The sequence below is a fragment of the Onychomys torridus genome, chromosome 19 (genome assembly GCF_903995425.1).
Source record: "Onychomys torridus chromosome 19, mOncTor1.1, whole genome shotgun sequence".
Classification (NCBI taxonomy): Eukaryota; Metazoa; Chordata; class Mammalia; order Rodentia; family Cricetidae; genus Onychomys; species Onychomys torridus.
The window spans coordinates 1,565,713-1,592,937 of NC_050461.1; the positions used below are offsets into that span (position 1 = coordinate 1,565,713).

Here is a 27,225-nt window from a genome sequence, read left to right on the forward strand (position 1 = left end):
TTGGTGGGGTTTCAAAGTGGTCCTGGGGTCAAGGCAAGGTCAGGGTGTTTTTCCTTGGCCCCAGTCCAGAGTCTAGTGGGGCAGGGTGTTTTTAACTTGACCCTTTTCACCCTACAAGCAATCTAATGGTTGTGATTTTGATACTTGTACTCCTCCTTTCTTTAAGAAATGATATACATGCTGAACATAGGGCACAGCCTCCCTTGATTTCTGGCCCACTACGCTTACTCATCTCTTTGTGTAGGGTCCACTCTACTACTCTATCATCTCTTTGTGTAGGGTCCACTCTACTACTCTATCATCTCTTTGTGTAGGGTCCACTCTACTACTCTATCATCTCTTTGTGTAGGGTCCACTCTACTTCTCTACTATCTCTTTCTGTAGGGTCCACTCTACTACTCTATCATCTCTTTGTGTAGGGTCCACTCTACTACTCTATCATCTCTTTCTGTAGGGTCCACTCTACTACTCTATCATCTCTTTCTGTAGGGTCCACTCTACTACTCTATCATCTCTTTCTGTAGGGTCCACTCTACTACTCTATCATCTCTTTCTGTAGGGTCCACTCTACTACTCTATCATCTCTTTCTGTAGGGTCCACTCTACCACTCTACTATCTCTTTGCCAGCTTCAGGTCTCCTGTTAGTGTTGCCACTCGTTTACCAATCGAGTTAGCAGAGTAAAACTGGGAGAGCAGGACCTAAAGATAAGGGGTACGAAAGTCTCATACAATGGCCAACTTTATTCTGAGCATCAGATAATTCATACTCTGAATTTTTTTTTTTTTGTTTCTTTGAGACAGGGTTTCTCTTTGTAGCTTTGGAGCCTATCCTGGAACTCAGTCTGTAGACCAGGCTGGCCTTGAACTCACAGAAATCTGCCTGCCTCTGCCTACCAAGTGCTGGGATTAAAGGTGTGCACCTACTGCCCGGTTTATACTCTGAGTTTTAAGAAGAATCACCTGAGTAAAGTGTACAATCACAAGGACAAGCTGAATATGGCAAAACACTTTTTTCACAATCATATGAATAAAAACAGTGGAAGTAAATGCACTCCTGTCTGCTACACCTGGGAGGAGCACAAACATATTCCATTCTGTTCTGAATAAAGAGAAGTCACAATACTCATGTCTTATTTTCTCACAAACACTCAGAATTCTCACACAACTCCATTCTTGGACTGTGGTCCAACAAGGATCCAAGGATTCTTCATGGGGAATATGTAATAATATGGCCCATATACTAGAAAATACTGTATATGAAGAAAATAGTGACTATGTGTGATGGGAAGGGACTCATAGATTCCTGTCTCTTCTGTTTTCCACATTAGCATCCGCCATTGGTGAGAAAAAGGCAACTGTTCCAGAGGATGAACTCCACAGCTGTCCACAACTCCATCAATTAGAGATTCATTGTTTAATGTGTATAGTACCTTTAGTAATTACCACATGGAAATTCACTGTTTCCAGTTTATAAAGAAAGTCTCATGTAAGTTAGCCCTGGGAATTTTCTAAGTTGCCACATATTGACACCAGCATCAGCTCCAAGAAAACTGTGCAAGCCAGAGGAGCGCAGACCTGTGATTCACTTGGACCTGTCAGCAGAGTAGAATTTTGTCTCTTGCCTTTACTTACTTACATCTATTTATATGTCATTGTTATTGCATTTTGCATACTTGTTCTTCACATGGAAGATTTTTTTAAGAGTTGAGAGGTATAGTGGCTCTGATTCAAGTAGACACTCTGGTGCCAATTGCCCAATAGCATGACCTAACTTTTCGTGTTTGTGTTCATGTCACTTGAATCTCTCTCAATATTTCAAATTTCACTATTTTGCATGATGATCTGTGACCCATAATCTTTCGTATTACTATACTATTGTAATCATTGTAAGGTACCATTTAATGGTGCCATCATAAATTGGTGAGCCTAATTGATACATGTGTGTGTTTTGACTACTTCATTGACCAGCCCCCTGCTCATCTGTCTCCCCTTTTCAAACCCCCATTCCCTGAAATACAACACTATTGAAAGTATGTTAATTAGTAACCCTACAGCCACATGCTCTTCACTTTGAAAACTAAATAATTAAGCATAGTGAGGAAGGCATGTTGAAAGCTGAGATAGGCAGTTCCTTAGTGATAAACTGCTATATATTTGTGAATTCAAAAGACATGTTTTAAAGGAAATTAAAAGTGCTACTGCATTGAGCACATAAATAAGAAAGTGAAGCAGCCTGTTGCTGATGTGGGGAGGATTTTAGTAGTCTGGACAGAAACAGCTACAACCCCTTAAACCAAAGTCAAATTTGAAGCAAAGCCCTGAAGGTGAAAGAGATGAGGAAAGTGCAGCTGAAAAGCTCGAAGCTAATCCAAGTTAATTTGTGAGGTTAAATGACAAGTCACCTCCCCAAATCCAAGATGAAACATGTGTTCTGTGGTAGAACCTGTAGCAAGCCATGCAGGCAATCTAGATAAGACAGTTGGTGATGGTGGCTACCTATATAGATTTTCAATGTAGAAATAGAACCCAAAGCTGTATCGAGATTGATATAATCTCATGGTAAAGTTGTAACAAATGAGGAGTTATTTCTAATGAGTGAGCCAAGCACAGCTATCCCCCAGTAGAGATGCAGTAAAAATTGCTGAAACTGCTAATAGGGGTGTGAGAATTGCACAGAAACTTAGTTGACAAAGCAGTGGCAAGGTTGGGGAGGATTGACTCTGCTTCTGAAAGAAGTGATAGTATGCATAAAATGCATCTTGTAAAGAAAATTTTCATCTCAGAAGGGTCCATTGGCATGACATCTTCTATTGTTGTTTTGTGAAATTACTGACTTTTAGTCTTTAGCAATTATCCCCTTTATTAATTATACCAAGGAAGGAGAATTTCTGTGGGTAGCTGGAATGCAGATGCTTACTAGGATTTTAGGGATGAAGTCTTTTTGAATACAGGTATATAGCTGCTTTCAGCATTTCTATGGCAAAAAAAAAAAAATCTCACAGGAACAATTACAGGAGAAAGGGACTTCCTTGGGCTCAGAGTTTCAGAAGTTTTGGTCTAATTATAGTGGAGAAGACAGCACAGAACTCATGGCAGCAGAACCCTGTGATGGAGACACTTGTTACAACACTTAGGCCAGCACTTGGAAGCAGAGAAAGCAGGTAAGAAATAGAGACTCACCTGAGTTATTTCTCTCTGCCAAACATCTCCTGCTTCCTAAGGCTTCATGGCCCATGAGAAAAGGACCACCTTCTGGGAATAGACATTTGATACATGGCCTTATAGGTCACATTACATATTGAAACCACAACAGGGACTTTACATAACACACCTAATTGACTATAGTATACTAGAAACATGAAATTTATAGACATTAAACAAAAATATGCACATGACCTTTTTAGTACAACACTTTGGTATATTCCTGTGGTCTGGAATGAAAGTTGCAAGTATGCAACAATGCTTATGTCACGAGAAAAACTGAATTAGAAAGGAATAAAATCTCTAGAAAAAGTCAAAGAACCAAAATAATTCTATAAAGCCAGAAAATAATCATTACAATAAAAGTGCACCTAAATATAACTTACCAACCTCTCCCTAAGTATTTAGAAATAATTTGACAGCATGGCTGTGATTTTTTTTGTGTGTGTAGTGCTGATTAACAAGTCCTCTTAAGCAAGCTATCTACCACTAAATATGGCCCGAGCCCTCTTATACTTTCTGAGACAGGGTCTCAAAAGGTTTCCTACGCTGTCCTTGAACTTGGCATCATTTTGTCTAAGCCTCAGAGGCTTGATTTCAAGCCTATACCACGAGCTTCTATGGGTTTTTGTGTACTCTGATTCCTAAAATAATATTATCAAGAACATCCACTAAAATGAAAGCAGAAATAAAAACAGAAGGGTGCCTTCCTTCTGAACATCTCCTGAGAGAATTACTATGTGACACTTTCTAGGCTGATGGTAGTTATTAAACTGTGCTCTCATTTGTCCTCTGGACATGAACTGATAATTGTTATGGAAGCTGGAATAAAAGATAATTAGTATAGTTAACGAGTAACTGAACAGATACTGCTCCATAGATTATGTAAAATAAATTGGTACACACAACTGAAAATATTTTTGGGGGGCCTGAAATGTGTGTATATTAAGAATGTGTTGGATTTTTTGGATATTATAGCTCTGTGGTATTAAGATAAGACACTCACTTTAGTTTTAAGTGTCCTGACTGAATTTGGCTATGTAAATTATATATGCATGTGTGTGTAAACTAATATACATATATGTACATGTATAGTCTATACCAATTTTGAGTGCACTGTTATATAATGTTAATATATAATATCTTAATGTTCCAAATGTGCACGGCAATAAGTATCTTACTATTAACACATGCAATAAAATTTAAATTTTAACTTCCATTAACTGTCATGCTCCATCTTGTCCAGCATAATTTTTTAATGTGTGTCTTTTTGTTTTAAATGTAGAATAGTTACAAAAGTTTCAAGAATTCAGAGGTCAAGGTTGGCAGGAGACACACAGGTATATCATGGTCCTGTTAGACCTAGAGCGAACAGTGTGAAATGCTATGGGATAATGCCCTTGTACACTGGTTTAATAAAATGCTGATTGGCCAGTAGCTAGGCAGGAAGTATAGGTGGGGTAAGCAGACAAGAATAATTCTGGGAAGAGGAAGATTGAGTCAGGAGTTAACAGTCAGACTCAGAGGAATCAAGATGACAAGGCAGAACTGATAAAAGGTACCAAGCCACATGACTAAACATAAATCAGAATTATGGGTTAATTTAAGTGTAAGAGCTAGTCAGTAATAAGCTTGAGCTAATGGCCATACAGTTCATAAATTATATAAACTTCTGTGTGTTTACTTGGGTCTGAGTGGCTGTGGGACTGGCAGGTAAGAGAGATTTGTCCTAACCACAGGCCAGGTGGGACACAGGAAAACTTCAGCTACAGTGAGGCTTCTGCTCAGCCTTATCCAGTTTGTAAATGCAGAACTGAATTGATGTTGTTAAAGGTAATCTATTTTGGTTTGTTGCTTATTAAGATATCAATTTGTGGCTAAAATATGACTAGACTACCTATCTTTGAAATTTTATCATTTAATATATTTTCAAGGGTAAATTGGTATGTTCACAGTTGTAAAATCTCTTTTCCATATTCATCCTTGAACTACATGGAGATAGGTGCTATGTCTGTTTCCTCCTGAATTTATAACGCTTTCTGTAAATGTGTGACTAAACACTGACTTTTGAATGACTGTTACTAGTAACTGCTTCCAGGTACTGAATTTCATTCCTCAACTTGTTCTTCCTGCTTTGATTGCAGAAAATTGAATGGGAAATATCAGAGATTAGTGGCCTCCAAGCTTCCTCTCAGTTTCTTCCAGTAGCTTTTTACTAAAGGATGTGACATTTTTACTGCTTACTAAGAAGTAAGGAAATGAAAAATATCAGTAGGAGAGAAAATTAGAGTTTGTTTCAATAAAATATTCTGCTTTGTTTATTGTATTCAAAAGATTTCATTCCAAGTAGGAAAATGGATTTCTATTTTTAGTCTGTCTAGGAGGGCTTGAATAAAGGTAACAAGAAAGTAATCATAATCTGAAAATTATCAAAATTTGTCTGCTATAGTAAAACTATAACTTCTAATAACAATTATTATTTTAATGATTCCCAAGCTATGATGTACCATCAAGCTTTGAGAATCACTAATGAAAATAAATTTTCTTAAAAGTCAGATTTATCATTAAAAAATGAAAGTAATGACCTTAAACATTTTAAGTGATTTTTGTTGGTATGAAGATAAGATGAAGCCTTATTAATTCAGATTGTACTTAATTTGGAATTTGTGATTGTTTGCTGGCTGACATTTCTTTTTGCATTATCTTGAAAGTTTTTGCTGAATTGATGAATAGCTTAAAGAAGATGAAGGAGGCCATTTAACCTTTATAAAAGAGACAAAATAATTTTAGAACTCTTTAAAACATTGTTTATATGCAAATAGATGCTATTATATATGAATTGATTTTTGTCTAGTAAGGCAAGCATAGACTAATTTGTTTTTATAAATATAGTTTTAGTTACTCTTGCATATATAAAATAATTCCAACTGATTAAAGACAGTGGATTGTCTATGCTGATTAGTCATTCCACTGCTAAATAAGTATTTGTTGAAGAATGAAAAAGACCCACAAAGAGCTTAGAGACAGACAGGATAGTTTTATTTTGTAGGGATTGTTTCAATCTATTGTAGTACTTTAAACCTTTATTTGATTAAAACTGCTATCAAATATATTTGAAAATATATACATTAATATCGGTATACTTTCTAGGTTTTTTGAGGTAGGGTCTTGTATAGCCAAATTTGCTTCAAATTTGCTATGTAGTTGGGGCTGATCTTAAATTCCTGATCTCCTGGCCTCCACATTCTAATGCTAACATCACATGTGTGTGCTAGCATGTCCTGCTGATAGATGTACACTTATTTATAAATCACATGCATGTAGTATCCTACTGTTATATAAGGTATATTAGAAATCAATTTAAGGATAAAAAGGAACAGGATAAGGTAACAAGATACACAAGCCAAAGTTTTTTTTTTTTTAATATTTTTATTTTACAATTAACTTCATTTCACATATCAGCCACAGATTCCCCGGTCCTCCCACCTCCCACCCTCAGCCCTCCCCCAAACCCACTCCCTTTCCCACCTCCTCCAAGGCAAGGTCCCCCCTGGGGAGTCAGTCCAGCCTGGTAGACTCAGCCAAGGCAGGTCCAGTCCCCTCCTCCTTACACCAAGGCTGAGCAAAGTGTCCCAGCATAGGCCCCAGGCTCCAAAAAGCCAGCCCATGTACCAAGGACAAGTCCTGGCTCTCTCTGCCTGGTGCTCTCCCAAAGTTAAAGCTAATCAACTGTCTCATTTATCCAGAGGGTCTGGTCCAGTTCCATGTTGGCTCCTCAGTCATTGGTTCACAGATCATGTATTTCCATTAGTTTGGCTGTTTGTCCCTGTGATTTTTCCAATTATGGTCTCAATATCTCTTGCTCATATAATCCCTCCTTTCTTGCTCTGATTGGACTCCCGGAGCTCCACCTGGGGCTTGGCCGTGAATCTCTGCATCTGCTTCCATCTGGATGAGAGTTTTATCATGACAGCCAGGGTGTTCAGCCATCTGATCACCAGAGCAGGTCAGCTCAGGCACTTTCTCGACCATTGCCAGTAGTCTATAGTGGAGGTATCTTGTAGATTTCTGGGGACCTCTCTAGCACTCCGCTTCTTCATATTCCCCTGGGGTCTTCATTTATCATGGTATCTCCCTCTCCATTCTCCCACTCTGCTCCTGATCCAGCTGGGACCTTCCACTCCCCTGAGCTCTCTTTCCACCGACCCTTGCCCTCCATTACCTCACCCCACCCCCAGTTTGCTCATGAATATCTCATCCATTTCTCTGTCATTGGGCGATCTCTGTGTCTTTCTTAGGGTCCTCTTTACTAGGTAGCCTCCCTGGAGTTGTGAGTTGCAGTCTGGTTATCCAGTTATGAGTGAGTGCATACCATGTTTGTCTTTCTGAGTCTGGGTTACCTCATTCGGGATGATTTTTTTCTAGTTCCATCCATTTGCCTGCAAACCTCATGATGTCATTGTTTTTCTCTGCTGAGTAGTACTCCATTGTGTATATGTACCACATTTTATTTATCCATTCTTCAGTTGAAAGTCCCTGAAGAAAGAAATTGAAGATGTTAGAAAATTGAAATGCTCTTGGATAGGTAGGATTAACATAGTAAAAATGGCAATCTTATCAAAAGCAATCTACAGATTCAATGCAATCCCCATCAAAATCCCAGCACAATTCTTCACAGACTTGGAAAGAACAATACTCAATTTCACATGGAAAAACAAAAAACCCAGATAACCAAAAGAATCCTGTACAATAAAACAACCTCTGTAGGCATCATGATCCCTGACTTCAAGCTCTACTATAGAGCTACAGTAATAATAATAAAAAAAAAACAGCTTAATACTGGCATAAAAACCAACATGTGGACCAATAGAACCAAACTGAAGACCCTGATATTAATCTGCACACCTATGAACATATGATTTTTGACAAAGAAGCCAAAACTATACAATGGAAAAAAGAAAGCATCTTCAACAAATGGTGCTGGCATAACTGGATGTCAACATGTAGAAGGCTGCAAATAGATCCATATCTGACACCATGCACAAAACTTAAGTCCAAGTGGATCACAGACTTCAACATAAATCCAGCTACTCTGAATCTGATAGAAGAGAAAATAGGAAGTCATCTTGAATGCATTGGCACAGGAGATCACTCCCTAAATATAACACCAGTGTCACAGACACTGAGAGAAACAATCAATCAATGGGACCTGTTGAAACTGAGAAGTTTTTGTAGGGAAAAGGACACAGTCAACAAGACAAAGAGACAGCCTACAGAATGGGAAAAGGTCTTCACCAACCCCACATCTGACAGAGGGATGATATCCAGAACATATAAAGAACTCAAGAAATTAGACATCAAAATACCCAACAGTCCAATTTAAAAAAAAAGGGGGGGGGGCTATAGAACTAAAAAGAATTATCAACAGAAGAAGCTCAAATGGCTGAAAGAAATTTAAGGAATTGCTCAACATCCTTAATCATCAGGGAAATGCAAATTAAAATGACTCTGAGATAATATCTTACATCCTCCAGAATGGCTAAGATCAGAACAACTGAAGACAGCTTATGCGGGAGAGGATGTGGAGCAAGGGAACACTCCTCCACTGTTGGTGGGAATGCCAACTTGTACAGCCACTTTGGAAATCAATATGGTACTTTCTTAGAAAATTAGGAATCAACCTCCCTCAAGACCCAGCTATACCACTCTTAGGCATATACCCAAGGAATGCTCAATCATACCACAAGGACATGTGCTCAACTATGTTCACAGCAGCATTATTTGTAACAGACAGAACCTGGATACAAGTCTAAGTTTTAATAATTAATCTTGGTGTCTCCTGTGACTGGTGTGGGAAGCTGCCTAGTAGATTCTTAGGCATTAAGCAAAAGGAGGGAAAATTTGTATGTATTTATAAATATATTAAGCACTATAGGGCTAGGATATATCTCAGTGACAGAGTGCTGGCACATAAGACCCTAGGTTCAATCCTCATCACTATGAACAAGGAAAGAAACAAAGTAGAAGAAGATGGTAAGAGTCATAAATTATGAGTGTAATTACCTCACTGTATGCATATGAAAACTGACTAAATAAAATCCATTATAGAGGAAAAAGATAGTTAACAGATAGTTAAGAGAGAGAGAGAGAGAGAGAGAGAGAGACAGAGACAGAGACAGAGACAGAGAAATGGGGGCCTAAGTTATACCATGAGGTTGGAAATACCATACTGAAAAAGTATATGAACTGAGTTCTGAATTAACAAGATCAAAAAAGTGGGAACTCTGCGTTTGCAGTGGGAAGGAGTTTGGTGTCTATGAGCTGAAATGCAGCCAGGATAGCTGGGCTATAAGGACTAGGAAGGTCTGTGGCAACAATATTGTTTCATAGTTTCAGAGTAGGATAGTAATAAGAAATTTGGAACTTTGTCTCAATTCACTGACAAACAGATGGAGGGCTTTAGGCAAGAAGTTGTCATTAGTTGCTTTGAACTTTAGAAATGCAAGTTGCCATTGGTAACAATGAAGTTTTGACTTTAAAATGCAGTGGTTGATGCTCTATCTATTGAGATGAGTAAGACTGGGGAAGTAGATTGTATTAGGAACATGCTATATTGGAGACTGTATTTGTGAGACTAGTGTCAGCTATAGAACAAATAATTTTACATTGCAGTGACATGACAGAATAATACGTTGCGTATATATATATATATATTCATTCACATATATATTATATATATTCATTCGCACACACACACACACACACACACACACACACATATATATATATATATATATATATATATATTCAATATATATATATTCATTCAGTGGTTCAGTGGTTAAGGAACTTTGTATACTTGGTATATGTACTGAGACAACAGGTCCTCTGGAACTAGCTACTGGAAAAGAACAGTCCAAAGAATGAACACTCACTTCTTGTGCATGTACCAGAAAGACAGCTATATATCGTGTTCATATTTGTTTGAAAAGGTACTAGTTATAAGATCTTATCAAAATGTTAAGCACATTCTTGGCTTTGATGAGCTGAGCTTTCTGAGATTCCATATACAAATGAGATTATGAGGTGTTTATCTGTGTCTAGCTTTGTTTGCCTTGCACAGTATCCTCCAAAGTTCCAAAGTGTTTGAAAATATGAGTAGAAAAGAACAAACTACATTAACCTAGACACTCCCCAAAGTGCCATATACTCTGAAACACTGCTTTCTAAGTATTTCCTCTGGACTATGAATAAAAGTAAAGACATCTCTGATAGTAGAAGAAAGGCATCCACAAGTGAAAAAATTAAGAACAGAAACATATTGTACATGTACTCTCTCTCTCTCTCTCTCTCTCTCTCTCTCTCTCTCTCTAAGTGTGTGTGTGTGTGTGTGTGTGTGTGTGTGTGTGTGTGTGTGTGTGTGTGTGTGTGTGTGCATGTAGTGAGATACATTAGGTCAGTTTCTTTTACAATAACTTTTTTTGAGTGTGAAGACAAGAATATGGAATAGCATTTACTAATGGTGAAGAAAAAGAAGTATCTTTGTTTATGAGTAGAGCATGAGGGTATGACAGAGGAACAAATCTTTAATCACATCTAAGGATCTCCATGAGAACAAAAAAGAGCATTAATCTTGAATGCTGGTATAGTCATAAGTTCTGTTTTGCCAAGCCTTAAGCCTTGTGTCAGGCGTTTGTTGTCACTAATGACTTTTTCCTTTTCATCATTGCCCTTTGTAAAGGACATGAAGGAATTTACCACATATTTTTTCCTAATGTGACTTTGCCCATTATATTTCTTATTGCTTTGAGGTTTAAGGTATGTCTAGCTAGACTCTTCAGCTGCATCTACAGTTTTGTGCTCAATTTTACATCACTGGCACTGGAAGAGATAATATACTAGATATTTCTTGGTTAGGGTTGAATAGCTAAACATCCTTAGGTATGTAAAATTAGATTTTATACTGTTTTGGTATATAAATTGCTACTAAAATTTGCTTAAAACAATATGTGTGATGCTTATTTAGTTGAAATTATTATAATTAACCATAATGATAAAAGACAACAGAAAGACAAATAGGGAACATTTATAAAACTGGATATTCTCTACACTAGAGAAAAGGGAAAAAAATCAATTCTTTCAAAGATTAAGTAACTACAAACCAATCTGAGAAGGGCAAAGGACACTCTTATTCTTCTGAGAGAGAACTCTTCAAGATTATATCACGCATCCATGCTGCTGTTTGGACTAATGAGCTAGACCTGGCTGTCCCTCTTAGAGCACTGGAGCACTCACTTGTCCTCCCCCTGCAGCTCAATGTCCTTTTTGCTCATACAGTGTAAATGGAGCCTTGTGTTCCTACGAAACATTTTCCTGGTAGGTCTTCTCTTTCTAATTGACTGGCCCTTGGATGGAGTACACACTGTGACCTCCCACTAAGGCTGCACCATCATTTTCTTTCCATGATGTCAAACAACATTCACACAACTGAATAAAAACTGTGTTTTGATCAGAAACAGATAAGTATTTACTTAAAATAAAATAATTAAAGTTGATTTTCACTGGAAGAAAATACAAGTGAGACATGAAAATTAATTCCAAAAGTTTTAAAAGTGGTGTTTTAAATATAAGGACTGCTTTTAGCCATCTTAAGAATTAAAAGTACTGTTAACTAATCATGATTACAAACCAAATCATTTTAATGTATTAGATAAGAATATCAATCAAACATGCAGAGTAATGACCTTCCTCTGCTGTTGCTAAACTCAATTATGTTATATTTCAAATTAATTTTATCTAGTTTTTTAATATGTTTTGAATAGGGATAATATTTTGGAAATTTATTAAACACATTTTCTGTTTTTCATTTACAGATAATTTAAGATCAGCTAATTTTAATTTCTTAGGTGTAAATTTACATATTGGCCAGGGGTGGCTTAGTAAAATAGAAAATGAAATAAAACTAAAGATTTTAAGACAGATGTTCTTTTCTAGAATTTGGGGTGATATTCTTTAGCTTCCATCACAAAATAAAAATATCAATAACATACAAATTATTTCTGATGCATTGGGTCCAATTAATGCATGAGGAATGTGAGATTCATGCTTTGCAGTAGATGCTGCCAATGCCCACATATGCCTTTTGACACTTATGATTGCTATACTAGCTTACTTTCAGACCGCCAGTAAATGTGAATGTGTACCTTCCTAGTCCATGGAGTGCCTGACTTACCCTAATGGATTTCACATGGTGATGTTTGGTCCAAGGGAGCTACTAGTAGGTATGGAAGTCCTATGACAGAAACATGGTTTTAGGACCTGTTAATTCTACTATTGTGTGCATACCTGAAGTACCTGGCATTGTGAAATACTGTGTCATTCTATTCTTTTTTTTTTTTTTTTTTTGTCTTAACTATATGACAATAGCTTGGGAACTGAGTTTTGAAAAGGGAGTACCATTATACGATGCTGTAGATAGAAAGAGAATAGCGCCATTCAAATAAGAATTACATAAAGCAGTATTTGTCTGGTTATATTTGTGGTTCCTGTGCCCACAACTTTAAACTTTCTGGATCAGAGGTCACATTCCTGTGTTAGTCACTATACTCTAAAACATATAAGATAAACAACATGTAAAGAGAAAAGAGTTATTTTAACTCAAGATTTCAGAGGTTTTCAAATATAGTCATTGTTCCTGTTGGCTTGAGTTTGTGGCAACAAATCAAATAATAGAAGAAGAGCATGAAAGGGCAAATAGCTTACTTTGTGACCAGTAAGAAGAAAGAGGAAGTGACCAGGGTCCTATCCTATAGTACCTTTGAAAGCAAGTTCCTCATCACTTGCCTTCCCAACACATTAGGTCTTAAAGTTTTCACTACCTATACTGCCAAACTGTGGATCACTCCTTTTACATAGTAGTCTTTGGAGGACATGTCAAATACAAGTTACAGCTGTTCTCAAGAACAAGAAGCAAGGCTCCTGTCTATGGATGTGGTAGGTGTTTCATTAAATCATAGCTATGGTTTGCTCATGGCCAGTTTGTGATTTCATAGTAACAGATAATCAGTCAATGAAACAAGTTATTCTAACTCAGGGCTATCATTCTGGTCCTGGCAATCAAGAGGAGGTAAAGTTGTTGCTACAAAAGGATACAAGGAAATATGTTTAGCATTCATGGAGTTTTGACAGACTCACTTCATTCATTTTGGTGCCTAATGATGACTGTGAGTGAACACTGCAGAAGTTCTACCTGACCAGGGCACAGTACACAGGAATGTGGAAACTCAGGAATGGGAGTGTGGGTCATTGTATCAGGTAAGTGGCCAGAGAAGCAGCAGCAGTACCTGAGGGGGCTTCTGAGGGCAAGATAGATAAATGATAAAGGGAAGAGGTAATGCATACCATTTTGTTTTCAGACTCAAATGACACATTCAAGTTTATTCCACTCACACTTCTGTTGCATTTTTACAAAAGGTAATGTGAATAGGTGCTTGGATGGAGTGACTCTCACATAGTGTGAATGATTCTGAGTTGTTCTAAAAGGAAGTAGTAAGATACCTACCCTAGAGCCTTAGTTTAGTATTTTCTAAAATCTTAACTCTTCTTCTAATTGATAGAACTTGTGGCTCCTTTGTTGTAAGCTTCTGATGCCTGCAGATGCTTCTCTGCCTGTACTAAAGTCAAATGAATCACTTCTTTATCCTGGCATATACACAATGCCACTGTGCTCTTGATCTTTTGATAGATATTAAATCCCATACCTATGGGAGTCCACAGAGGTTTCCTAGTGAGATCTGAGTTTGCTTTACCCAGCAGGACTGCGTAAGGATGATTGGACTATGGGCCCAGGAATCAGGTGTTTGGAAGGCTCTATACTTGGCTCTATACTTGTCTCACCCCGTGGCATTGATTAAAAAACCCTTTTGAATAAAGTTCTGGACTATTGGATACTGATCCAAGTCCTCCCTAAGATATCCTGTGTTTCTGTCTTTCTTCTCATTGGCTAGGCCTATCATTCTATCTATAAGTTCCTTATTCCTCTCTCCTCCTTGTAGGAACCCTGTAAAGGTGGGAACTGGTCCCCCACAGTTGGTGCCTGAACAGGGACTTGGGTGTGGAGGAAGTTAAGTGAGAGTAGGAAAGTACCCCATAGGAAGTAGTTGGGCATGTCTGGTTTTATATTAAGGTTAAGGCTGGGGTATTCTGTTCTTCAGAAGTAAAATTTTAAATATAAAATAGAGTAGTTCAAGTTAAGCTAAATAAGAAAGTAGTCTGTAACAAGTATCGCTCTGTCTAAGTTTCTCTTTTTTTTCTCTCTCAATCTCTATCTATCTATCTATCTACTCAAATTAGGTTTAGAAATGGTAGTATAAGTAAGTCATAAAAATTTAGGCTTAGATATATTAGGGTAAAATATAGGCTTTGAGACTAGGGACATGGTGAAGGTTTAATAAAGTCACTTAGGGTAAGAGTAGTCCCCCCCCCCTCAAGTATGAAAGGAACCTGCAGAAAGCAATATCCAGGACCTAGCAGAGACTGCAAACTTGGCAGTCTGAGCAGCTTCAGAAGCTCCAGAAGCCACTAACAATGGCAGATGTCATAGCCAGTGGAAGTGGCAGCAGCCAGGTGTTGCAGGCTAAGACTCATGCAGTATTATAGCTTCCCAAGCAACAGACTTCAAGAGCCAGCAAAAGCAGAGACAGTGTGAGCAGCGAGGTTCTGTAAGCTTTCTGCTGAGAGGAAGCCGCTGTGAGGAGCAGAGACACCATGTCATGGGAAAGCTGCCCTGTTCAGAGAAGAAACAACAGCAGCTGGATGAGCAGCTAAGACACATTGGAAGCCAGGGAGCTGTGGAAGTGAGAGCTGTCTTCAGGCAGAATGGCAGAGACACTGGAACCTAGGTCAGCTCAAGCTCTCAGTGGCAGGGTGTGACTGGAACCATGGAGTTGCCCTGGGGTAGCATTCAGCCATGTAAACAGGACAGCACTCTTGGAGGCAGAACAGGTAAAGGAGCTGGGGTGGGGGGCATGCAGCAGCCACAACTGGCCATGGCTGGGTTTCCTCCCAGACCCTGGGTGCTAAGAGCACAGCAAGGGCAGCCTCTTGAGGCCCTGTGGCATGAGGCAGTTGAAACCCCTCAGGTCTTCAGGACACAGGCAGGGGTCCTGGGAGCGGCCAGTTACAGGAGGCACAGGCAGAGCAGGACTGTGAAAACCAGGAGATAAAAGCCTTGTAGTTTCTGTTTGCTGGCTGTAAGAAAGTCTCTTTTGAAAGGATTCTGCCCCAGCCAGCTAATAGCTTTTTTTCCTAAGGGAAGTTTCCTCGGGAAAGACTGCCATAAAATGCTGCTGAGAATGAAGTTTCAGCAATGCTTGTTTGAACTAGAATTGTTAACTACAAAAAGGTTTTGGTTGTAGGTTTCTTCATATTTGGAAGACTGGTACCAGAATTGACTTTTTGCACTTTTTGGACTTAAGAAATGAGACAGACGGGAGTGATTCAATTGCAACGGGACAATTTTGACTTTACTTGCACATATAGAGTCTATTTATGAACTGTTTTGTGTTAAAAATGGAACTGTTTAAATGGAGTTTTTTTCTCAAGTTCAAGATGCAAGCTAAAAAATTATAAAGAAAAGAGGGAATTAATATTCCTTACTCTATTTAATTTAAAATATATTTTTTTCACTTGAGTGGATTAATGTTAAGTTGTGTTAATGTATCCTGTGTTTTGTTAGGAAGAAATGCAAATGGTTACATTAAGAGATTGCTTTAAAGTATAAGGTGTTTTATTAAGAAATCACTTTTGAATTTTTGCTAAAGTTTTAAAAGTGTTAATGGTTATATTGAGCATATTACTTTTGGATGTAGGTTTGTAGGTTTTATAACTTATATAGTAATATTTATGTTAGAGTTATTATGGTAACCTATTGATATTGATGCATCATGATTTGGTGAAGTTAAGGGAGTATTTAAGTTTGATGTGGATGCATCAGAAGTTTATCCTATGTTTTGTTAGCAAGAAATGCAAATTGTTCTATTAAGAGATTGCTTTAAAGTATATTTTTGCTAAAGTTTTTAAAGTGTTAGTGGTTCTATTAAGAGTTTGCTTTTAGATGTAAGCTTGAGAGAATTGTAATTATGGATAGTAATATTTATGTTAGAATTATATTAACCTATTAATATTTGGTGAAGCCAAGGAAGCCTTTAAGTTTGATGCAGTTGCATCAGGAGTTTATTAATTTATTTGATCTGGTTACATCAAAAGTTTTTGATTTAAAAAAGGACTTGGTACAGCTAAGACTGTTGTAGTCATCTTAGACCCAATCCAAAATGGATATTCCATCTTTATTTTCCTCTACTCTTTTACTGGGAGATGTGGCAGCCCTATGGAGCAGGAGTAGTGCTGTGGTAATTCCAGCTGAATCTTAGTGGATTCAGAGCTGCATAGAATTAAGCTCTATACCCTCACTTTAGTTTTAAAATATTAAGAAGAGGGACCTGAGGGATCCCACAGAGGTTTCCTAGTGAGATCTGAGCTTGCTTTACCCAGCAGGACTGCATAAAGATGATATATCTGCACTAACAAAAGTATAGATTGTGCAGAGTGCACAAGTCAGCTACAGATGAATTTTTGTTCTATGTTTGAGGAGGTAAAAAACATCTGTCAACTTTATAAGTCCATTTGGACTGTATAACAAAACTGTAGTATAAATCTCCATCCATCCATATGAAAGGATGGCATGTAATAATGTCATGAGGATTCTGTAGCCAACAAATCTTGTCATGTCTCATCTAGTCTCAGAGCTGTTCCCAAACAGAGGGATTAGCTTACACATCACCTGCCCTGTAGGCTTCCCTGCATTCCTCCCTCATGTCTGAAGCCAAGCTCCTCAGGGAGTCTCCCTCTATTAAATCTCCTCTTTATTAATTTTGAAGGAATCCATAGCTTTTGTTTCCTGTGGAGACAAAAGCAAAACCTTTCCCTCAACACAACATATTTTCTGACTTCCATTCTGAAGTTAAGACATTCTTAAAATGCATAAGTTGGTTTAATTTAGCTGTTTTCCAATGTCTCTCAGCAGCTAAAAGTTAAAGTCAACAAAGCTCCATACAGGATTCAGAAACCATGTGTATTTCCCATCTTTATGTGTTTTTACCTTTTATATTACTTTATCTCTAGAGATTTTATTATTTTTAAACTATTTATTTATTTTTCCATGATTGTGTATACCCATTTTCTTTTCTTTCTTCAGCATCTAAGCACATTTTTAAGCATACTATATCTGTTTAGAGGTTTTCTCAATCTGGACCCGACTTTCTAAGCTCCTGCAGCTGTGTACTTGCAGAGTTCTGTGACTATGAGAGCCAAACCTTAAATACAAAGAGAAGCGAGGCCCTCCACTGTGTGGCAAGTGGTAGCTAGGGCCTCTACTGTATGGCTCCTTCGCTTCAGGTCAGTGAGAGTGGAGCCTCATGCCCTGGCCTGGAGCTGGCCAGCTGTCCCAGCACTGACAGGAATTTCTACCTAGTCTCCTACCATCAAGTAGCCTGCCTGCTGCTGCTCATAAACCCCTTTCAATTGCTTGTTGCAATGGCCTATTAAGAGAGCCATGCCTGTGTATGCTGCATGCACTGAGCCTACTCAGAATTTTTTTTCACTTTTCTTGGGCCCTATCATGGATTTGCATGCCATGCACTAGGCCCCACATGTGGTTAGCTTTTCAGTTAGCCACCAGCTCACAAATACTGATTGGAAACTTATTAGTTTTGAAAGCTTGACCTTAGTTAGGCTTTTTTCCCAACTAGCTCTTATAACTTTATTAACCTGTATTTTAAAATCTATGTTCTGCCACATGGCTCACTTACCTTTTCTTAGTTTGGCACACTCAACTTGCTCTGAATCTGCTGTGAAATCTGTGTGCCTATATTCTTCCTCCCAGTTTATCTTTCTTTGCCCAGAAGTCCCGCCTAACCTCTTTGTGCCTACTATTGGCCATTATGCTCTTTATTAAACCAATTAGAAGGTGCCTTGGCAAAGACACATTTTCACAGTATAAACAAATATTCCACAACACTGCCTATTATTCAGTCTAGGATCCATAGCCTGTGGGATGATGTAACCAAAACCAGAGTTGTCTTCCCTTCTCAGTTAAAACTTTTTATAAACACCATTATAAACACAATTAAAGACATATTTCCTGGTTATTCTGTTTGCAATGAAGCTGACAATGAATCTCAATCATCACATACTCTGATACCATTCTAAAACCAGGTGGGAATACTTGGTCAGTTACTGGGTGGAAAAACTTGGTCATTTACTGAGTGGGAATACTTGGTCTACTGGGCTTGTTGTTCAAAGTCTAGGGGAAGTGATGATAGAGAAGTGAATTATCCTTCACCTTTCTTCTGTATGAAGAATTATTCAAGACTGGAGAGTTTGAGTTTCTGGTGAAGCCAGGTATGAATGATGTCAGGACATGAACATGAAGGATGGGAAACTAGAAAGTAGTGTGTGCATAAGGTTTGCCTCACTGGTAACCTTTTAGATAGTGACACCAAAAATAAAATACAGGAGAAAATAAATCAAACTAATGAGTTGAGTTTTCATGAGGATCTTCATCTCACATAAAGAATTTATAATCACTAAGTAGAGCCTTATCTGTAATTGTTAAGAAGAGCCTTAACTGTATTTCACAATTTCTTTCATGGTTTCTTGTTGTTGTTTGTTTGTTTTGTGTTTTTGTTTTTGTTGTTGTTGTTTTTTTGAGACAGTGTTTCTCTGTGTAGTTTTGGTGCCTGTTCTGGATCTGGCTGTGTAGACCAGGCTGGCCTCAAACTCACAGAGATCTTCCTGGCTCTGCCTCCCAAGTGCTGGGATTAAAGGTGTACACCACCACCACCCAGCTGTTTCATGTTTTTTCTTAAGAATTAAGTGAAGATTATAAATGATTTTTATTTAATTTTGTTTGACAGTTTCTATGATTGTGATACTATAAATGGATAGATCACAACAGACCCCTGTAATTTTCAGGTTAGAAATAATTATGTCCTAGGAGCCAGGCCCTGGAACACACACAGCCAGTCCTTGGGAACCTACACCCAACTCTGTCCCAGTTGCTGGCCAGCAGGAAAAACTCCTGCGTAAAGTCCCTCCCCAAAATCCCCCATCCAACCCTGCAATCTACAAGTTCTATGACCTGCCCCAAACCCATCCACCTGTGACCCCAGCCACTTCCTGAGACACAGAAACCAAACCGCCACCTCTCATTGGACCAAGAGATCTCATTGGACCAAGAGTAACTTCCTGAGATAGGGAATCTACCAGCCCTCATTGGACCAAGAGTGCCTCTTTTTTTTGGGGGGGGGGGAAGAAAAAGTTTTATTTCTGAATTTCATGCTTCAAAATCAGATCATAATTTTATGAACTTGTCATTTAGGATACTCAGTATTTGATTTGGGTGGTATCTGGTCTGAACTTAATTGAGGAAATACAAATTGGCTACTTTATAAGTACTGAAAAGTAACTTGCTCTTGGGGTTAAACTGTGCTAAAGATTACTTTGCATAAATAATCCTGGGTCACACTTAATCATCAGTTACTTTTAGGATTTGATAAAGCCAAAATGAGTCTTTGGGTTTAGAAAGATCAGGGAGAGAATCTTATGCTGCATCTTACATCTCTTTTTAAAAACAGGAAATGCAATTACAGCTTAAAGCCTTTCAATATTAAAACTTAATACAATAAATTTACTTTGTATGGGTCACAATCACATCAATTACATTGATGCACTGGCATGTAAACACAAGGGCAATCTTAAAAACTGGAGAACTTCAACTTTAGGCCATAGTATAAAAAACAGTTCATGGTCTTATATTAAGCAAATTCACAGTAAAAATAGTCTCTTTTTGTAGAATAAAGGCCAGGAAAACTTTACATATGTTACAAGCTCATTACATATATTTACATGGCTCTTTTCTTACCTATGTATTTAATTTTCATACACACAACTAACTCCCTGCTTCAAGCAAGCTTTGTAGGCGTGAGGCCAGATCACTTCAGTAGCTATGTAAGATGCTAGTGAATAAAAATGTTTTTTGAAAGCTATTCAGTATTTGTTTTTTTTGGAAAAGATTTGGTGTATAAATGCCTATCCGCTGTATTTAAGAAATTTGGGCTATCTCCTTGGCCTCATTCTAATAAGCTCCAATTGTCCTTCACACATTTACTACTTTACAGCTTAAGACGCAGCTATTTTATAAGATGCCCATGATGTTATGGTTTGGGTATCCCTAGAACATTTAACTGAACTGTGCACCTTGTTTGGAGTCATTGTATATCTTAGCCAAATGCTTATTACCTGGTTTTTTCTTTCCCATTTTCCTGCTAGACAATAAAGCTGATTACTGTTCCCGAAATCTAAGCTTGAATTTAGTTAACAAAACTACCAAAAAGAATTAGCTAAACTATCCCTACACTATTACAATATAGTGCACACAGGTTATAAATCAAATGTCTGCTTATACTTGTAAACTAGCACTTTCATAAAAATGTCCTACAGTCAAATCAACTGATGGCTATGTATGAACATCACAGGTTTTAAAATTAGTACTTAGGATTTTAAACCTGTACTTTAAGTAGGGTTTTAAGTTGAAATGTCATTATTTCCTTATCTGAAGGGTTCAATGAAACAGGAACCCAGTGGCTTGGTGGCTTGGGGAGAACACTTGGTGATGGTGGTTCACTAAATTTGGCTCCGGCATAGTTCTGGTTAACTTGAGACTTAAAAAGCAAGCTCAGACTTGATAAGCTAGCATTCCAATTTGGGTTGTTAGAAAGGCTCTTGTTCTTTCCCCCATTCTGCATGGCCTGCCATGCAGCTGCCAATGGAGTGAACCCATGTCCTCTTTCTTTTTTCTTATGGACGATCTTCATCTGGGAGTTCTGATCCTTGGTCTTCTGTCTGTTGTGCTGTTGTTGGTTCTTACTAACATTTCTAGATTGAGGGGCTGGAATGTTATACCCCTCTCCACCTCCCATCTTCAGCTTCTTTGTCACCTTTCAGTCTGCTTTTCAGATTGTAGGATCTCCACTCCTTGTCCTCTTCCTTGCTGCCAAGTCCAGGGTAAGAAAGGTTGCTTTCTGCTAGATCCTTTCCTTTGTCTCAATACATAAGTTTTCATGAGGCAATCTGCTGATTTCAGCCTAGGCGCTGAGGCCAACATCGAGTCTCCTCAGCACACAAGTTTGAGAGAAGTCCTAATGACTTCGAGTTCGGGCGGCGGAGACTCCCTCTTGATCCCCAAACCTCCCTCCCTTCCCAGGGAGAAACGATGCACGGATCAAGCAATGCCCACACACCACAGTTCCATCTCCGACCAACCTTCTCCTGCCTTTACGGACAAAATAGAGGCTGCTGTGAGCATGGAAGAGGGCTGTCGACTCCCCAAGAGTGCCTTTCTAAGGCACAGAATCTGCCAGCTCCCATTGGACTAAGAGAGGCTTCATGAGACACAGAATCTGTCAACTCTGACTGGACCAAGAGCCCTGATAAGACCAAGAGTGGTTCCGTGAGTCACAGAATCAACTAGCTTAGGTTGGGTCAAGAGCAGCTCCCTGAGATACAGAATCTGCCAGCTCCAATTAGACCAAGAGCTAAGACTGGACTCAGAGGAGCCCCCTGAGACACAGACACAACAAGCACAGAGTGGACCAATAGCAACTTGCTCAGACACAGGCACCTCTTATACCTATTAGAGGAGGAGATGGGCAGACGTCAATGCAAAAATACATACAACATAAAGAGCAATATGGTGTCACCAGAACCTAGCCCTCCTCCAACAACAAGACCTGAACATCACAATGTAGAAGAAGCAGAAGAAGGAGACCTTAAAAAATAGACTCATAATATGCTAGAGGCCTTTCAAGAAAAATGAAAAATTCTATTAAAGAAATTGAGGAAAAGACAAACAAAAAACTGGAAGAAATTAATAAATCCCGTAAAGAAAGCCAAGAAAAACATGAAAAAGCAATTAAACATGTGAGGGAAACAGTTCAAGACTTGAAAAGTGAAGCAGAAACAATGAAGAAGACACAAACAGAGGGAATGCTAGAAATAGAAAATCCGAGTAAATGAACAGAAAACAGATGCAAGCATAACCAACAGAACACAAAGATGGAAGAGAGAATCTCTGGTGTAGAGGATACAATAGAGGAAATAGATTCATCAGTCAAAGAAAATACCAAAGCCAAACACATCATACCACAAAACGTCCAGGAAATCTGACACACCATGAAAAGGCCAAATCTAAAAATAATAGGGATAGAAGAAACAGAAGAATACTAACTCAACGGCACAGATAATATATTCAACAAGATCATCGAAGAAATAATTACCTATTCTACAGCCAATATATCTTGAATAATGTTACTACTAAATTTAGTTTCTGGATCTTCTTTAACCTGTGTAGGAGGCTTGTAGTTCTAATAAGACAGCATGACTACCTTTGAATGTGAGGCAAAGAAAGAGCAAAGATGTGAAGAAGCAGAGCAGGCTTAATACAAAAATGGTATCAAGAGAAAAGGGTCTTGACCCCTTAAAAGAGTTATGTTCTTTGATGTCAGGCAGAAGGCTCAGGTAATTCAGCTATTGGAGGGGTCAAGGGAAGAAAGGACATAGTATATGCTCAGGCTTCACCTTGAGATGGGAAGACTGCCTATGGAAGAACCACAGAAGAGCTGGCCACTGGGAATTTCCCCGGAAATGACAGCTCAGTGATGCCTCCACTTCTCAGTAAGCTCACTCCCAGTATCCAGGCCAGCTGAAAATGTGAAGCAGCACAAACTAGTTGAGTTAGTGTTGAGAAGAGAAACAAAGGATGGTATAGGACAGGAAAGTAAACTAGTTCATCGATTTAGTGCTGTGTTTCTCTATTTGGAATAGCTGAGGAAGGAACTTCCCAGGAAGTGTGAAAGGGCTTGTTTAGTCTACACAGGCTGGGGCTGCTGAGGATGTCTTCAAGGGAAATGGACACAGGAAGTTCACAACAGTATTTCAACTAGGGGACACTGATTAGAAACTCAGCTAATCAACAGCAAGGACAGCAAGAGGCATGTTTGAGGTAATTAAAATACTTTTTAATGATCGATTTCTTTTTATAAGTTTCTGATTGGGTGTGGGTGAGAAGGTGAATTCAAACTTTAGGAAATACATATGAGGGGGAAAGGCCAGGAATTCTATTTGTGTTTTTAGTTAATCTTAATGAGGCAAGATTAAAGAATTTCAGAAAGTAAAATAAAGGTGAGGGGCAAAAAGAGTTAAGGGTGGCTGTGGCTGTGGACCAATACAGCATCTGCACTGGAAGTTAAAATAGAATAGGGTAGAAACTTCAGGTGGGAATATGCTGAGCTGGATGACAGCAGAATGAGAGGAAGTTCAAAGAAATTCTTGAGAGAGAATTTGTTCTTACTTCAGTGTTGTTAAACATGTTACAAATGTGCTTGACAACACTGAAGTAAGGACAGGCCATGAGCTAGGCACATTGGCTTGGCCTTCAATCCCAGTACTTCAGAGGCAGAGGCAGGTAGAACTCTGAGTTTCATGACAGCCAGGAATACATAGTGAGCTCCTGTCTAAACAAAGAAACAAACAAACAAAATAGGCCATGAAGTAGGGTCTCATTGAAATCCTGATTGGCAGAGATGTTTGAAGGAGAAACTAAGCTAAAGTCTTCTTGAAGGTGGGAGGAAGAAGAAACAGGTAATGATCTGCAGCAATTAGAAAAAGGAAAGTGATAAGGAGAGAAATCAAGAAAAATTTGATTTTTGAAGCATTGGCAGGACTAATGGCAAAAGCTTCCTGAGAGAGAAGATGCCCACTGCCCAGCTGCACCATTTATTCCCATGGGTGGAAAGAAAGGCACTGTAGGGAAAGAATCTGAGGAAAACATAGAGACAGAACAGGAGCCTCTTTCACAGAGTGAAATGACCATAGGAAAAAACAGAATATTAACAAAAGAGGAAAAAGAGATACAAATGCATCAGCAGCTTATTACTCTAGAACATGAAAGGATTACAAAGCAAAATCTCACATATTGTTTGCTGGACTACATGAGAGTAGGGAGGGGAGTGCAAGGAAGATGTGGGGTAAATGAGATTTAAGTTCCAACTTCACACATAATGTACTTTCTGTCACAGGGTACTTTAACATTCATTGCCACAGCATATTAGAAAGTTAAAGATGTTGAATCTTTCTAAAAGCCTTCAAAACTAACGTTTTCAAGTGAGGGAGAGCTGGTGAATTTTAGAGTCATTTTTGAGCTATTGTGTTTAGATGACAGGATTGTTTCTTGTAGCATGAATCTTAAGGAGTCTTATTAATAAGATCAAACTCAGAGCCAGGTATTGGGATGAATGCTGGAAGATCAGAGAGACAGAACAAGCCACAGTTTCCTCACATCGACAGTTCCTCAGCTGGTCTTGTTTCCTTTGACTGCAAGCTTCTGAGTCCTCATCCAGAATGGCTCTCAGCTGGACTGCTGCTCCAAAGCCTAAAAGCTTAACCAGCCAAATGCTGCTAGTTTCTGGTCTTCATGCCTTATATATCTTTCTCTTTCTGCCAACACTCCCTGGGATTAAAGGTGTGTGTTTCTATGCTGGCTGTATCCTTGAACACATAGAGATCCGCCTAGCTCTGCCTCCCAAGTGCTAGGATTGAAGGTGTGTACCACCACCACCCAGCTTCTGCTATGGCTTGCTCTGACCCATTTTCTAGCCACCATTTTTGGCTCTGTATCTAGTGGCTGTCTTTTCTCTGACTCCAGATAAATGTATTAGGGTGCACAATATTTTGGGGAACACAATACCACTACAATTTCTAATTTATAAATGTTTATATTATCATTACCTCCCAGGCAACTCTTAAAAATCTTACAAGAAGGAGTCTATTTGGCCACTTGTTTGTGTAGTTGTAAGCTCATGTCCTCCCCACTGTAGTGTCTCTTAAATAGTGTGAGTCAAAATGTTTCATACTTATCCTAACTATTGAACTTCCTTCTTGAAAAGCTGAAGAACAGGAAACTGCTTGCTACAAAAACATCTAGACATTATGATTTAATCCCTTTTCTATCCATGTTCCTTAACTATCAAAAAGGAGGGTGGGACACACACACACACACACACACACACACACACACACACACACACAAGGACTCACAAAGATAGAGTATTGTAGATATTTTGAAATAAATTTCATTTTAAAAAGGGATAGCAATACTTATGTAAGTAAAGGGTTTTTTTTGGGGGGGGCAGGAAAAAGATGATGGTGTCATTTAGTGAAAAGAGGAAGACTGCAGAACTGATAACCATGGATTAAAAGACTCATTTAGAATATGTCAAGCATTAAATACCTACTGGAAATCTAGGTAGAGATGTCAAGTAGATGCAGGCTATGCAAGAGTATAACTTGGTGCCAGAGATAAGATTTTGGAAGTAATTCAAAACCAGCAATTATGTTTGTGGGGATAAAGGGCTTACACACAGAGACTATGCATATAGAAGGATTAGAAATGAATTTCTCATAACTCAGCTCCCCAAATTATCAATTGTATGTTTGTCTCTCTCTGACCTCAAGTTCATCTGTTGAAACCCTAACTCCCATGTGCTGTTATTAGGAGGGCCACCAGAAGGTAATTTGGTGTTAATGATGGAGCCATAGTGAATAGGATTAATGTCTTTATAAAAGGAACAAGAACTGCTTTCAAACATGTGCAGCTACAACAAATTGACTGTCTGATACTTAAAGAATAACCTTACCAGTGTCTGATCATGTTCACAATCTGACCCTACTTCTGTATCCAGTACTGCGAGAATTAAATTTCTGTTGTATATAAGTCACCCTGTTTAAGATGGCTTGCTATAGCAGCCGAAACGGACTAACACATATGTTAAGACATCAGAAAGGAAGGTAGTCATACATGAGAGATGGAGGGCAGAAGAAATGGAGAATTATAAATATGTGCTGGCATAGAAGTAAATGTAAAACCATGCTAAGTAAAAAGTGCTCAGTTAGTAAGAGGCGAGGCAGGTATTAAGAAAGTTCCCTATGAAAATAGAAATCTGAGATGTCATATAAAGTAAAAGGATGTTTATAGTTGAAGGGGAAGATTTATATTTTAAAGACAGTGGAAGCTTGAATATGTTAGTGGAAGGTTGAATGGCATGATAGGAAAGAGAGAATCAGTAATGCAGAATTGACTAGGATGGCCATGAGCAAGAGTCCCAAAGATGGTATCTTAAGGTTTCTCTTGATATGATGAAACATCATGACAAAAAAAAGTAACTTGGGGATGAAAGGATTTATTTGGCTTTTGCTTCACTGCTTATCATAGAAGTAAGTCAGGACAGTAACTCAAGCACAGCAGAAACCTGGAGGCAGGAGCTGATACAGAGACCATAGAGGAGTGCTGCTTACTGGCTTGCTTCTCATGACTTGCTCAGTCTGATTTCTTCTAGAACCTAGGACAACCAGCCCAGCAGTGGCCATACACACAATATTCTGGGCCCTCCCCATCAATCACTAATCAAAAAAATAAAAACAACAACATCAACAAAAACCTCTATATCCAGATATTATGGAGGCATTTTCTCAACTGAGATTCTATTCTCTTCTCTAGCTTGTGTCATGCTGTCAAAAAAACAAAACAAAACAAAAAACAAAAAAAACAAAAACTAACCCGAACACAAGGGGAGTAATGTTGTTCATTGCATTTTATTTATTCTTTGACTCTTTGTTATTTGGGGGCCCACCACCCATCTCCCAAGTAAATCACACAGAGGCTTATTCTTACTTATGATGCCCATTCTTAGTTTGACTTATCTCTAGCCAGCTTTTCGTAACTTAAATTATCCCATCTTTCACCTCTGGGCTTTTACCTTTTCCTATTTCTGTGTATCTTACTTTCACTCTTAGTCTGTCCCTGACTGGGTGTCTGGCCCCGAGCATCCTCCTCTTCTTGTTCTCTTACT

General features: G+C 38.5%; 1 protein-coding gene across 1 annotated transcript; it reads right to left on the reverse strand.

The window, feature by feature from the left end:
- Positions 1-20,806: 20,806 nt before the first annotated feature.
- Positions 20,807-21,292, reverse strand: LOC118570657 (proline-rich nuclear receptor coactivator 2-like). The gene has a single exon (XM_036169317.1). The coding sequence runs from the start codon at positions 21,238-21,240 to the stop codon at positions 20,821-20,823; it is 420 nt and encodes a 139-aa protein (XP_036025210.1). The 5' UTR covers positions 21,241-21,292; the 3' UTR covers positions 20,807-20,820.
- Between the last annotated feature and the right edge of the window lie 5,933 nt (positions 21,293-27,225).